General features: G+C 32.8%; 1 protein-coding gene across 3 annotated transcripts in view; it reads right to left on the bottom strand.

The window, feature by feature from the left end:
• Positions 1–730: 730 nt before the first annotated feature.
• Positions 731–15711, bottom strand: part of USP25 (ubiquitin specific peptidase 25) — a 157262-nt gene continuing 142281 nt past the window's right edge. For all 3 annotated transcript variants that reach the window (XM_065913813.1, XM_065913815.1, XM_065913814.1), the window contains 6 exons: positions 15146–15324; positions 13287–13365; positions 9533–9612; positions 5329–5452; positions 1644–1839; positions 731–1334 (listed from right to left, as the gene is read on the bottom strand). In XM_065913813.1, the coding sequence (XP_065769885.1) occupies positions 1162–1334; positions 1644–1839; positions 5329–5452; positions 9533–9612; positions 13287–13365; positions 15146–15324 (831 nt within the window). In that variant the 3' untranslated portion in view covers positions 731–1161. The remainder of the gene's footprint in view (positions 1335–1643; positions 1840–5328; positions 5453–9532; positions 9613–13286; positions 13366–15145; positions 15325–15711) is intronic.

The following is a 15711-nucleotide window of genomic DNA, read 5'->3' as shown; positions in this document are numbered from 1 at the left end:
TTACTTCATTAATCTTAAATAGCAGTTCCCCCTATAAAATGTTCTACAATTGCTTTCCTTTTTGAAAAGGGAGTAAATAAATGCAGGGAAGATACTTATATAATTTCTAGTTCAACAATATCAACTTCCATTTCACAGCATTGATTAGTAGAGAACATTTTCATTTAAAGTAGTACACAATTTACAAAAATAGAATTATATAATGCAAACACCGTCCTCCATTATGAAGAATGTGTGTGTGTGTGTGTGTATGTATGTGTGTGTGTGTGTGTGTATATATATATATATATTTAATATATACTTATACATAGTTCTTATAAGTTCCACTATTAAATAGCCCTTATTCAAGTACTTTTTTCTGGTATCTCTTGAAATAATCACCTTGCTATATTATATGTAAATACATTAAAAAAATTTAAAGGTTAATCTAAGAAAAGGTTTAAAGTTTCAGTGTGGTTGACTTAAATATCAGCCGCTCACTACAGTTAAAACCTGATTTGAATTCAAAACAGGTTTAGGTGCCATACTAAGTATAACAACTTAGTCAAAAATATAGATATAATATTTAAGTATCAAATACTCAGTAAATTTCTACTGTGCTAACATTAGAACAAAACTAAAAGTCTGTATTAATCTGTTAATCACCCATAAACAATCCCCAGGAAAAGATTCATTTATATAACTAAAAAAATACACTAATATATAATATACCTGCTTACAAACACATAGGTAGCCATAAATAAAACTTTATTCTTTAATTTCATTTACAAGCTACCAAATATTATGTATTGTACACAGTGCTGAACACTTAAATGGCTATAGTCACGGAGGATCCAGACTGAATGGAAAGCTGCAGATCAAGAAGAGATAAAAGCAAAGTAACACTGTAACAGAAAAGTGGCAAAAGCATGGTCTTGCCATAATAAAATCAATCGGATTGGTAATTGTACATCAGTTCTGGTTAAAACACAGTCTGAGTGCCATGCGATTCTCTGCTTTATTGTTTGCAGTTTGGCTAAAGTCTGTAGAGTCAATTTGTCTTTTGCAGTTATTAAAATAAAAGTTAAAAATTATAGCAGCAACAAGCAAACCCTGTGACAGGAAGGCAAAGGCTAAGAACTAAAAACGTTTACACAGTGTGTTCAGGGGAGTATGTGCAGTTTATCTTCCGTCAGCAGGAGTCCGACTGAGGGACAGCATGATGCGGGCAAATCGCTCACAGAGTTCATGTGTGGAGTACGGAGGTAACTTCGGCGGCTCATGGAAACCTTTAATCTCCGTAGAACAATCGAGCAGCTTTGGCAGAAAATCTGTCAGCTTCTCTTGGAGGTTTGCTGCAAATACAAACAATCAGATATAACTAAAAGCTGACAGGGAGAAAAATTATCTTCAACACGATTTATTAATTTAGAGTAGGCAGCTGATGTTCTCTTTCAAAGCGTGCAAAATCATTGCCATGTAGGAGGAAGAAGTAAAACATGAATGGCAAACAGCAATATGTACAGCTTAGTCTGTAAACAAGAAAAAAAAATCATATGAATGTAACAATGTCACAAAAGATAAAAATGATAATAACTAACATCTAATTCTAACAGCTTTTAATCCCAACAACTCAGGAAGCCACTAGCATTGTTTCAACTTACATTCCATTTCTTGTCCAAGATACGAACACCATCGATTTCTCATATCTTCCACAGCAAGTATGTCTTTCTCTTCCATTTCATCCACCAATAACAGGGGCAAAAACGGGACAATAAATTCATTCATGATAATCAAACCATTGTTTACTTCTCTATCCTCTCCAGATTCAAACAGTTCTGCAGCTTGCTCATTTAATTTCTTAATGCAGTGAGAGAGAAAGAGAGAGAGAGAAAAAAAACAGGTTTGTTTCCTCTTTCAATTAAATAAAAATATCTCAGAGTGTGAATAATGAAGGCAACATAATAAGCATGTTTGCAAACAGTAATAGAACAAATGGAAATCAGAAAAAGCAACCTCAGCTTATGGAGTGAGAAAAGTTTCTTAGAAAAGGATATGCATGTTACAACAGAAACAAGAGCAAAAAAAAAAAAAAAAGTTAGAGAAACACTGCTGTCACATTTTTAAAGTTCATATTCAGTTTATTTTACTTTGATCATCACTATAGGAATCATTTTAAAATTAATTCTCTAGAGGTGAATTACCCCAATTCTAAAATACGTTAAGCACGCAAAGTAATTTTAAAAGCAAAGAAATTCAGATTCCATATTAATTTTGAAAAACTCATCTTTTCCATAAATGTCAACTGAACAGGGACTGTTATATTTCTTGATACAAAAATATAGAGGTAATCAATTAAATCGTTCGTTTCTTCAAAAAATTCTTACTCAGTACATGCAATGTGCCAGAAACTGTTTTAGTTGCAGGGGTACCCAAATGATTAGTAAGAAAACTCTAATGGAGCTTACAATCTGTTACAATATAGGGGTCAGTAAAATTTTCTCTGTAAAGGACAAAACAGGAACTATTTTAGGATCTGAGGGCTATACATAGTCTTTGTTGCAATGACATTAATATTGTTGCACCAAGACAGTCATATGTAAATGAGCAGGCAGGGCTATGTTTCAGTAAAAATTCATTTACAAAAACAAGTGGCAGGTTGGAGCAGAGGCCAAGCATGCTGACATCTAATTAAACAGAAGAAAGAAATCCATGAAATAAGAAATACAGACATGGGAGATAGAAAAAATATACAGGTATAATAAGACTTAAAACACTTTTGTAAACTGGAGAATGATTGCTTTAACAATGTTGTGTATGTGAATCAGCTATAAAAATACATATTCCTCTCTGTCATGAGCCTCCCTCCCACCTGCCCATAAGATGTTTATGTCCGAAATCTCATGTTTACAGAAGGAAGAGTATGATTTTTAAATAATCTTTATATTTTAAGAAGAATTTAAATTACAAAAATCATATTATTTCTTAGGTTTATGACATTCTTGTCCAATTCAGCCACTAAGTAATTATCTAACAGGCAGCAAACAACTAATTTCCCGGCTTCAGCGTCTTTATATGAAAAATGGCATACTATATAATGCTCCTCACATATTGGCTAAGAGGATTAAATGAGATAAGCCTTTAAGTATATAGTATAACTTTTACAATTTGCATTCAAAGACATTATTACTCTGAAATGTGATGTTATGTTTACTAAATCAAAACAGATCCTAGAAACAACTTAAGCATAGTTATGTCCAAAGCCAGCCTTATTCATCCTCTTAAAGAGTACCCAAAGCCAAAGACAGAACAGAACTAGTAAGTCATGAGGCTTTAATGCCTCTATTTCCTTCTTTCCACTCATCTAATAGTTACCAATCACTTCCTTTACCATTTATATAGCTTCTCTTTCATACTGTACCTCTTAGTTGAGACTCTTCCTCTTTTCCCTGTCTATCTTTTCTAGGGTTCTTTGTTTCAATCTTTACTCCATTCTAGTCCATATTCAAGTATACTACTGCCAGAATTATTTTCTAAAAACAAAACTGATCATGCCCAATTTATTCCAACTTTACAACCAACTCATGAGAATGGTGCATAAGCTTCTACACAGTTTGACATCAACAAACACTATTGGCTTCATCACTTCCACCTAAACTTGTTTCTCATAACTAAGCCACAATAGACTTATCTTCATTTTCTGTTGTACACTCTCCATGTCTCTTCCTATGATATTCCTTTGTCTAGAGTTTCTTGCCCCTTCTCTACAAGACACAAAATGCCTATTTATCTATCAGGATACAGATCAGTGTCTATCTTATTTCTTAAACTTCTTCCAACAATTCCAAGCATATTATGTTGCGTATTTCTCATAACAATACTTATTCTGAAATATAAAAATTACTTGTATACATCTCTCACCAGATTGAATTCTCTTAGGATATAATAATGGATCTTATCTTTGCTCCCTCAGAATCTGATACTCAGTAAACGCTCAATTAAAAAAAAAAAAACTAAAAAAGGAAAAAAGAAAACACCTAAAAGGAACACTAAAATTCTCCTGAAGCTTCATTTAAATTCCTGTGTGAAACAAAACATGCAGCTGGCTTACTAACATAAAATGATAAACACTGCTTACCATAATATAAACACTGTCTACATAATGGTAGACAGTATTTTAGTTGTGCTTATATTTAAAATAGGTTTACCAGAATATTTCAATATTCCAACACTGCAAAGTTTTACATTAAAAATTGTTTTGATTCATTCAATGCATGAATTATACACCTGAATACAATTCCTGCCAATGCAGGAGATGCAGATTTGATCCCTGGGCCGGGAAGATCCCCTAGAGAAGGAAATGGCAACCCACTCAAGTATTCTTGCCTGGAGAATTCCATGGACAGAGGAGCCTGGCGGGCTACAGTCCATGGGGTCACAAGAAAGTCAGACATGACTTAATGACTAAAGAACAACAAATTAAGAATACCATCCTTGATGGATACAAACCATCAATAATTAGTCTTAAAATATACTCAAATGCAATAAAATGAGCTAAGAGAAAAATAACAAAATCACAAGCTTCCACTGTTGCCATTCAAAAATTCTTAAGACATAATGCAGACTACAATTAACATATACTATGCAGTTCTACTGAAAGAAAACATTTCAGCAGTACACCTACTGAAAGTCTTTTTAAAGTACACGTAAACCAAGTAATCTATATTGGCTCAAAAATGATATACTCTTGCACACCTTTATGTAAAGATAAGCAAAGTCAAGAAACATTAACAGAATATTCCAGATATCCAGAAAGCAAACTGGTGGGTAAAAACAACTGCTGAAAATATTTAAGTTCATAACAGCAATATTTCAGCACATACACAGTAAAAATACTTGAGGAAAAAATTTCAATGACTAGATGGAAAAAAAACTTTATATTACAATGAATTATTTAACAATTATGTACACCACATATACTCTTTATAAAAACTCAGAAAAAATCTATACTTTTTCTGGAATAATAATAATGATAACTTATCATACCATTCAGCACCTCTTCTGCATCAAAAAAGGGAATGGTAGAATGAGAAGAAAACTAGATATAAAAATTAATTATTCTGATCTCATTTTAAGAACACTTCTTATTTATCATCTGTAAAACTTAAGATTCTTAAAGAAAATGGGATAAAGAATTGAGTGTATTCTCCCACCTCAAGGAAGCAGACCCAGAAGACAGACATCATCATGACAATTACCCCATCAGAATTTATAGTCACTTACATGAGTCTGAAAAACTGCCCAATGTAAAACAATATGATAAATACACATTATGTGGCTTCAACTTACTAGTAAACATTCTCTTCTATAATGTGATATCAATTCTTCATCATGTCCTCTGTACGGGCCTTTGGACAACAGTTCTTTATTATTCTGATAAGCACAGATAAGGAATAGCAAGGAATCTATATAACTTAAAAAACAGAAGTACAGCATTAGTATTTTATTTTTGCAAAAGAAGGGCAACTACAATTACAAAACATTTTAAGTATATATTTAAATTTTATCCAAATCAACATTAAAATAAGACATCTGAAGATACATTGTATGCCTGAGAGTATCTCTGGAGCAACAGCCACATGTGAAGGTAGTAGATAGTTGTTTTAAAACTAAAACAAAGAAAAACCCAAAAACCAAAAAAAAAATTGAGCTAGGAAGTTAGAAAAAACTGGGAGAAAAAGGTCAAACTGATTAATTCAGAGAGTTCCTTTTGTCTTCTTTGCTAATTCTTTCCATTTAGATTCAAAATTAACACTGACATGAAAGTCAACAGTCTACTTTTTTAGCAACACCATAACATTTTGTTTGAGGGTTTGATCAGGTTACTTTGCTTATCACAAACATCATTTGGTTAAATCAATGACTATTTTTAGTCACTTTTTTTTTTCCCCTATGTGAGGGCACAGTTACAGTCATTGAGAAAAATTAACAGAGGGTAGAATATCCAAAGGAGCTGGGTGAAGTAGAAAGGGAAAAATGCTTCCAAATCTGGGAAATCTACTAGGCAGACAGGGTTAGGCCTTTGTTTAATATTTAATATTGCTACAACTCTAGACCTTTTGAAGTTCAAACTAAGTTTTAAAAAGGGAATATGACACAAATATTTCAGTATTATATTTGCCTCTAAAATGAGTATTCCTCCCCTAACATGCTGTAGGACAAATATATACAGGTGTATATCTGTATGGGCTTCCCTGGTGGCCCAGTGGTAAAGAATCTGCCCGCATTAAGGAGACACAGGTTTGATCCCTTGGTAAGGAAGATCCCTTGTAGAAGGGCATGGCAACCCACTCCAGTATTCTTGCCTGGGGAATCCCATGGACAGAGAAGCCTGGCGGGCTACAGTTCACGATGTCACAAATGAGTCAGGCTTGACATAGTGACTAAAACAAAAACAATATATCTAAGATAACTGAAATATGAAAGATGTTTTAAGATATCGCCTATGAGCCAATTTTTCTACTCATAGCATATCTTACAAATTCTGAAAAATGCAACATACTAAGAAGTAAAACACTGTACAGAAACAATGCTTTATAATTCTTTAAGTAATACTGCCCATCATTGCTACTGTTTGTTAATTTCAGGTGCTCAGACACAAACAAGTCAATTACACAGTCAAAATGTTAAATGTAGAATTATGGGGAAATAAACATACTCATTCATGACAAATCAAATTACACACCTGAAACTACTTCATTAAACATATGTTCTTTTAAATATTTTTTGAAAACATCTTTTCCCAGGGATTTGTTTTTGCATAAATTTAGGGCATGAAATCTTATTTTGAAATAATATGGGTATAGTCTCAGCTAAAGCTTTTTTTGTTTAGAGACTGACAAGAGTATTAAATGCTGTCTTGTGCCACTAAGTTGAATTAGTCTGCTAGCACATCTACCTTTCCTTTTACAGCCATTAAGTTCCCAGCTGAAAGGTCTCCCTGGAATGACATCCATATCTGGCTTTCTAGAACTGAGTCATCTCTCTGAGAATAGCTCTGAAACCATGAACTTATTCCAATTTTCTAGTGAAGTACACAGAATGTTCCACATTTTATCAGCCCTTAAAGTGCTTCCGTTTCAAGTAAATCAGAATAAAATTCAGCAGTCCAGTTACAAAATCTTATTTAAGATAAATTAACGCCATGGAGCCTGGCATTACTGGAGTAAGGCGTCACAGCCTTACTGCTGTGAAATTATGGCTCCTAAAAACACGATTTCATTTCACTACTCATAGAAGTATCAATAGCCCATTAATAAATATTCAATTTATGGCTTTCAAGTGCTATGTTTTCATTAAAAAAAAAGTTTGACAGAGCATTTTGCCAACATCTTATATACTGCTAGTTATGGTAACCACTATATTTGTGGTATAATTAACATTTCTTTTTACAAAATTTGATAAATATTATTTGCCACAATCACAAATTTCCTGATATTTTCAATTTAATAATAAACATTTGCTATGCTAAGAATATTCATTTTACCAACAAGAATATATTTAAGATTAATTATGAAATTTAAACACAATTTATTGAAAGTCCTTAACAAACACTAGCTCAGAAAAGCTGAAGAGATGCAGAGAGGAAGGGAAAAAGTTTCATCTTTTTAGTTCTTACTGAGATAATGAATACATTTTGTCCTTTTCTTATATCATTAAATAATGTAAGAACACAGAGGCCTTTATTTCAATTTTTCTCTCCCTAGTCAGCTGTGTGACCTTGGCAAAGTTATTGTATCACGTTGGAACCTAGTTTCTTTATCTGTTAAATGGAAAAGCCTTTTACACGCTCTATTCTATTGTAAGGGCATATTAATATTTTTCTTAGAAATGTTAATCTCTAAAATCCTAAAGCAAATTAGAATATTCCTATTAAAGAAATAAAATGTTGACCTAAATATGATTTTATAAAAGAGAGCTATTGATCAAAATGTTTTCTACTTCAGCTGACCAAAGTGAATTATCTCAAAAGTACACAATCACTAGTACTTTAATAATTTGTCTCCAAGTATTAATATTACTTTTTACTTTTCTACTTTTACGTATTAACTTTTAAGATTTTGATGGCATTGTGCTTGGTCCAATGAACAGAGTGGCACTGTTTGGTAGAACTTCTTGCAGTAATGGAAGTGGTGTCTGTGCTGGCCAGAATGGCATCCATTAGTCAGATGTGACTACTGAGCATCTAAAATGCGGCTAGTATGACTGACAAACTGAGAAGTTTTAAAAATTTTAATTAGATTAAATTGTCCTACATGGCTTGTGAGCCACCATCTTGTACAGCGTAGCTCTAGAAGTAATACTCCATGTTGGCATTTAAAAAAAGAGCATTACTACTTCTAGTGGAGGTAAAATACACAATAAAAAAGAAAAAAGAAATCAATATCCTTTTTACTTGGTGGCAATATTACAGTGCATTTTAAACATGGCACTTAAAAAATCCCTAGTCAAGTAAATTAATTTTAAAGGATATGAGTATGTGGATAATAAATAAATGCAATTAGCTAATAATCTATAGCGCTCAATAATCAATATGCAGCCTTTCTTCTCAGTAACAATAACAATTTGGTAAGTAGAAATTCCTTTAAAATCACCTGTAATTTGTATGAGAAGTGATCTAAAATATTTACAGCTGCAATATTTAGAAGACAAGTGATCAGTTTTCTAAAGTTATATTTTTTACAGTACCTGGAATTTCAGAAAAAAGAGACACATTAGAAACATTCTCTAATTTGCAATCAAGATTAAACTCAGAAAGAACAGGAAAAAGGCTAGTGACAGGAAGTTGGATGTTGGCAAATACAAAGAATTCCACTTGCTGGCTACCAGCTGCTTTGAAAGTGAATGTGAAAGTTGCTCAGTCATGTCGGACTCTTTGCAAACCCATGGACTATAGTTCATGGAATTCTCCAGGGCAGAATACTGGAGTGCGTAGCCTTTTCCTTCTCCAGGGGATCTTCCCAACCCAGGGATCGAACCCAGGTCTCCTGCATTGCAGGTGGACTCTTTACCAGCTGAGCCACAAGGGAAGCTCAAGAATACTGGAGTGGGTAGCCTATCCCTTCTCCCAGCAGATCTTCCCGACCTAGGAATTGAACCAGGGTCTCCTGCATTGCAGGCAGATTCTTTACCAGCTGAGCCACAAGGGAATCCCAGGGGAAGAAAACCAGCTGCTTTGGTCCCTACCAAATCTAGGCTTCAATCTAATCCTATTTCATTCTAAACTTCAACTGTAGTGCCTGAGAGCTGATAAAATCAACGATAATAATGCTAACTTTACAAATTTAATTTCAAATGGAAAATATATTGTATATGGGGTATATGGGAATTCTTTGTATTAACTGTGCAATTTGCAACAGTAAATTTAAGACAGCTGTAAAATAAAGTTTATTGAAAATATATATTGTGAATAAAATCTTTGAGAGATGAGGTCACATCTGAATAGAATATAAGAATTTAGCTTTTCTTATCATGTGTGTCCATTTTGCCTTACCTTTCTCTTTGAAAATTTTCTAGCCCAATAATGAGATACATGGTTGTTTCCCTGAATTTTCTATAATCCTGATGCCACTCCTGTAGGTGAAAGAATATTAAAAGTATATAGATATTAAAACTACAATGAAAACTACTTATAATTACATTTTACGATAACTACTTGAACTAACAGAAGCAGAGAGTTCAAAATTGAAGATAAACTAGACCTAAATCAAAGCTTTAATTTCTTACATACAAACCTGGCAGTATAAAAATAAAGGTAAAAATTGTAGACACTGATGAGAGAAATTAAACAATCTCACTAGAAGACAGAAGACATAAAAGGCAAGATAATCAATAGGTAGGCCATTTGTCTCTCAAAAATTCTTCAGTGTAAAAGTTTATTAAGATATTATCAGAGAATATTTGGGGTGCATAATCTTTTCAAATTTCTGTTTTCAATTTTTTTCCAGGCATATACTCAGGAGAGAATTGCTGAATTATTTTCAGTTTTTTGAGGAACCTCCATAGTGTTACCCATGGGGAGAGGAGGAGGAGGAGGAGCACAGTACAAGTACAGAATTAGGAAACGTAAAGTATGTATAAAATAGATGAACAACAAGGACATATTGTGCAGCACAGGGAACTATAGCAATTATCTTGTAATACGTTTTAGTAGAGTATTATCTGTAACTGCACTGAACGACTATGCTGAACACCTGAAACTAGTATAATGTAAAGCAACAATACCACATTTAAAAAAATATCATAGAACCTAAATTACATTGAATGTAGAAGGTAAATGAAGCTAACTAATAGGAATCAAAGCTTGAAGACTGCTATTTGAAACAGTTTTAAGGAACTGAAAGAAAAATAAAAAATGTAATAAATTTAATCTTTTAATTTTGCAATATTTGTGATAAATTTTAAATGTGGATGCTTAGTAATCTTTTCAACTGAGATAAAGTGAAAAAGATAGAAGCATTTCACAGCTCCTCTCCAAAACACCCACAATTACTGAGCATGTCATATAACAAAATGATTCAGAATTCACAATCTACAATTCTAGAAAACACAATCTACAATTCTAAAAATTGATTCAAGGAAAATCATAACTAAAATTCAATATGTGAAAGCTTTTATACACATTTTATTGTAAATAAATGAAAGCAAGATACATATAGATCAGTTACTAGTCACTATTGATATATTCTCCTTGAATATAAATCATTTTAATTTAAAAAGGCAAAATTTTCATACTATTCATACTATTGAAAGTGACAGTGTTAGTCACTCAGTCCTGTCTGACTCTTTGCAAACCCATGGACTGTAACCCACCAGGCTTCTCTGTCCATGGAATTCTCCAGGCAAGAATACTGGAGTGGGTTGCCATTCCCTTCTCCAGGGGATCTTCCTGACCCAGGGATCAAATCCAGATCTCTTGCATTGCAGGCAGATTTCTTTACTAACTAAGCCACAGGGATAGAAGACATTAGTAACAAATAAAGGCAAAATTTATCTTTAAGCATATAGTTAGCTTTTCTGGGGGAAGTATTCAAACTGCTACTGTTATCATTAGATTCACCTTAGAAGTTTTCAGGAGGTTAGCTTCTGGTGGCTCAGAGGCTAAAGCGTCTACATGCAATGTGGGAGACCTGGGTTCGATCCCTGGGTTGGGAAGATTCCCTGGAGAAGGAAATGGCAACCCACTGCAGTATTCTTGCCTGGAGAATCCCATGGACGGAGGAGCCTGGTGGACTACAGTCCACGGGGTCGCAAAGAGTCGGACATGACTGAGTGACTTAACTTAAACTTCTTCTTTAAAGGGTTTGACAATAAATATTCTAGGCTTCGCAGGCCATGCAGTCTCTGTTGCAGTTACTCAATTCTGCGGTTGTAGTGTGAAAGTGCTTGTATTCAATATCTAAACAAATGGCCTGTGTTTCAATAAAACTTTATTTATAAAAGCAGATGATGATCTGGATTTGGTTTGCAGGCCAAGGATTACTGATATGTGACTCAGAGCAAGACAAAGATATGTGGGATATACGAAATCGAAAAACATGTCATGTAAATACCTATAAGATTTAATGGCTCTGCAATTAGAAAAAATATGAGAAATTTTCAGAATAAAAATATGCAGAATCCAATCTGAAGAAGCAAACTGGTGGAGGGACTGCAGAAGCAAATAACAATTAAAATCAAGTTCCATGTAACTTGAATCTTGGAGACAAGGGTAGAATTAGCAACCAATTTGCCTGTATCTCTGGCATGTATTATGTGTCCATTTTTTTTTGTGGCTATGTTCCCAGGTTTTCTATTTTGCTTTATAATTCAAATTTATCTGTTCTTATGATAATATTATTATAAAGTATAAAAGTTAAGATAGTTTATATTGATTTCAAGTGAAAATAGCCTTCCTACCTTGTTCTGTAAGAATGCTGAGACTAGAATGTTTGCATTTCCATAAAATTTTTGAATGAGCTTATTAAGCTCCATAAAACAACTTGCTAGAAGTTTGTTAGAAACTGAACAGTTTCAATAAACCATTCTGTGGAAAACCGACATCTTTACAACACCAAGTTTTCCAAACACATACATACATACAAACACATACATTCCAAATACATACATCCATTTACTTAGATCTTCTTTATAACATCTCCTAAAATTATGCACATCTTTTATTAAATTTGCTTTCAGGTACACCATCATTTTGGATTGGATAGAAATTCAGAATTTCTATCTGAATATTTGCTACTGCTATAAAGAAATAAAACAGATATTTGACATAGATTTGTATTTTACACAGCTCTCTTATATCTTCATTTATCTCCAATAAATTTATCTGTAGCTTTTTCTCTTTATACACAAAACATCTGCAAACAATGAGAGCTTGGTTTCGTCTCTTGCAGTCTCTTCCTTTCTGCCTTATCTTTATTGCCTCACTGCACTGCTTAAACTTCCAGTGCAGTGTTGAACAGAACTGGCGTACATCCCTGTCCTTTCTTGATCACAAAAGGAAAGTTTTCAATGTTCAGATTTCAGTATGATTTTTATGGTAGTTCTGTTAGTTTTTGTTTTCCAAGACACTCTTTAGTAGACTAAAGTAGTTACCTTGCATTCCAGGTTAGCTAAGAGTTTTGAGCAAAAATGAATGTTTTTCTGTATCCTTCCTTTTATCTGTTAAATGTAGTGAATTATACTAATTGTTTAAGGGAATATAAAGTAATCAGGCTTGCAAACGTGACCAATCACTACTCAAAGGCACTCATGAATGCAAATTAAAATTTATTCACGTAAAAATTTTTGGAAAAGCAATGTAGAAAGTTAAACTTAAAAATTTGACAAAATACTAGGTGTTTGAACTGGCAACTTAATTTTAAAGCCAACGTTAACACAAAGAGAACTTTGTGGACAAAAATTACCACAAGCACAATACAAATGCTCACATGTTTGCTCTCTCCCATACAACACTGTCCAATAATGACAAATACATAAGGCATACAATGACTGAAACAAATTTTTAACTTCCCCTCAAAATATATATATGAAGCAAAGAAAATATATAGCATGGCTTCACTGTAATACAGCATTTAAGAATGTAGTTCTGCTAAATCAAGTTGTGACATGAAGCTATGATAACTTTAGGCAGGTTACTTCACCCCTTCATGATGAATTTTCTCATGTGATTATTAGCTATGCTGAAATGAAGGAATACTGAATCAAAGAATTCCTCAACCTACAGTTCAACCTCCCAAAAGGCACATTACCTCATACTCCTCCATGTTGACTTCTTCAGGTTTTATCATTTCAATTTTAGCTTGAGCAACTTTCATTATGTTGTGACACCTTCAAATAAAAAATATTTCTAAATCAAAAGCAAAATCCATAAAAACTTAAAAAATGTGTTTTACACAAAATTAAACTACCCAACACATATGAAAATGAAATCCACTATCACTGTACAATATTTTTGAGGAAACAAATTTCAGATAACTCAAGTGAAAACTGTGGTTTTTTGGGCAATACTGGATATTTACTAAGTATATGAAGAAGACAGAAGCAATGATTTTAATTCATCATGTTATATTTACACATGAATTTTAAATTATGTTCTATTAAACATGAAAAAAGAAAGGTTTTAAAAATTGATAATGTATCTCTATTAAGCAAGCTCCATCTCACTTCTCCCAAATAATATTATTCATAAATAGTAAAAAGATATCCAAAATGTGCCTATCCTTTCAGATAGGAATGGCAACATTTCAACAGATTTTATGATCAGAACCACTGCTAAAGAAATCTCCCCAAAGTATATTTATAGTTATTACATACAGTTTACTCCATATTTCAAGCACAAGAAAAATTAGATTTCTCAAACAAACTATTTTTACTTGCCAGGGCTACCAACTTTAGAAGATTGAAAAGTCAAAGTGAATACTTCATAAATATCCTCCCCAAATTCAATAGCATATACTTGTTGGAACACAGTACACTAACCACCCAGATAAAAGAGGGTCATAATTTCTGAGTTCTTCAATTATATTTAACAAAATAAGTGATGTCAACATTTATAGCCAATACTTACTGAGTATTTACCAGATAATGCTCAAAACCATTTACTTGTATTATTTCCCTTAATCCTAAATTTCACAGCAGACACATGATGAGGCAGAAATTAATCCTAGATGCTTTGTTTTCCGTCACACTCTTCTCTACTACACATATTTTGAATTCAGTATTTTTGAGACATTCATGAAAGGATAATCATTTACTTCAGAATTAAAATGTATTTACCATGAACTCCAAGGTAGTATAAATGTTTCTACATTTTAAAACTCTTCAATACTTTGGGTGTTTACCTGAGGGCTGAATTTTTTTTTTTTAAATAGTATTTATTCTAACTAGATTAAATTTTAATTTTTAACATTAGTAAAGAGTTTTATAGGAACTTCTAAGAAAAAACTTTTTGGTAAACCAAAATTCATTGAACCATTCTAAGCCTTCTCTTTACGTCAGAAGATGTATAATTACTTTGTGCATTGTGATTGATTACTTTCCCCAACTGTTCTCAAATAAGGATGATTCTGCTCCCGGTGGGATATCTGGCAGTATCTGGAGACATTTTGGGTTATCAACACTTGAGGGGTACCACTGGCTTTAATGGGTCGAGGCCAGGAGCATCACTAAATATCTTACAGTTTATAGGACAGCCCCTATCTCCTAAACAAAAAAATCATCTGGCCCAAAATATCCATAGTGCAGAGGTTCAGAAATTCTTTATTTTTCTGAAATTTTTAGTCCCCAAAGGCCAGTGAAAATTATATTATACTCTTTTGTGTATCTTTCTATTGCTTATCGCAGTACCTTGGTTCACAATTAAAATGTAATAAAATGATCTAAATTATTTTGGGGTTAAAGTTTTAAAAGTCATGATTATAAATAAATAAATTACAAAGCAACTGAATTAAGTAAAGTCAAATTAAGTGAAGTCAAACTTTGTGCTGCATTACTGAAATATGTGTATGTGTAAAATACATATTCAAAAATTGCACTTGGAGCTATAAAAACAACACGGGCAATTTGAGCACGTGAATAAAATACTTAACATTTTGTATTTTCAAATTACCTTTCATCAAAACTCAAATTTCTATCTGCAAATTGTTCTAGCAATGTTTTCTCAATGATTTTCTTTGGAGCCTGATTCTGGATAAAGTAGACTATTACATGATGTAAACGATAGTCTGTTTCTGGTGGGGTATCTTCTTGGGCCAATTTAACCAACCTTGAATATTCCAACTTAATTGCCTAGAAAATACAACAAAATGCCAATCTTAGTTAATTATAATAATTCACATCCTTCAATATTATAATTATCCTTATATTCAAATATGCTTTTATCCTTTTAAAATATTACCAAAAAAGGTAGTAGTATATCTAAGAACACTGTCCCATGTTCCATAGTTTAAAAATATCTAAGCTTACTATGAGTTATTTTGCAAAACTTATCAGAGTTTGGTCAAAGTCTATTCAGAGGAATCAGAAGACTGAGACACTAGGTATATCTCCTAATCTATGCTCCATTTGAAGTACACCTCTAATATCTAAAATTCTAAGGTTGAGCTGTAGGTTCCTAGAATATTCGTATCTGAAAGAAAATGGCTGGCTCTTAAATGGATGATAATAATACCACCA

Source organism: Muntiacus reevesi, chromosome 21 (assembly GCF_963930625.1).
Source record: "Muntiacus reevesi chromosome 21, mMunRee1.1, whole genome shotgun sequence".
Classification (NCBI taxonomy): domain Eukaryota; kingdom Metazoa; phylum Chordata; class Mammalia; order Artiodactyla; family Cervidae; genus Muntiacus; species Muntiacus reevesi.
The sequence above is the reverse complement of the archived record's forward strand: the minus strand, read 5'-3'. Positions and strand labels throughout refer to the sequence as shown.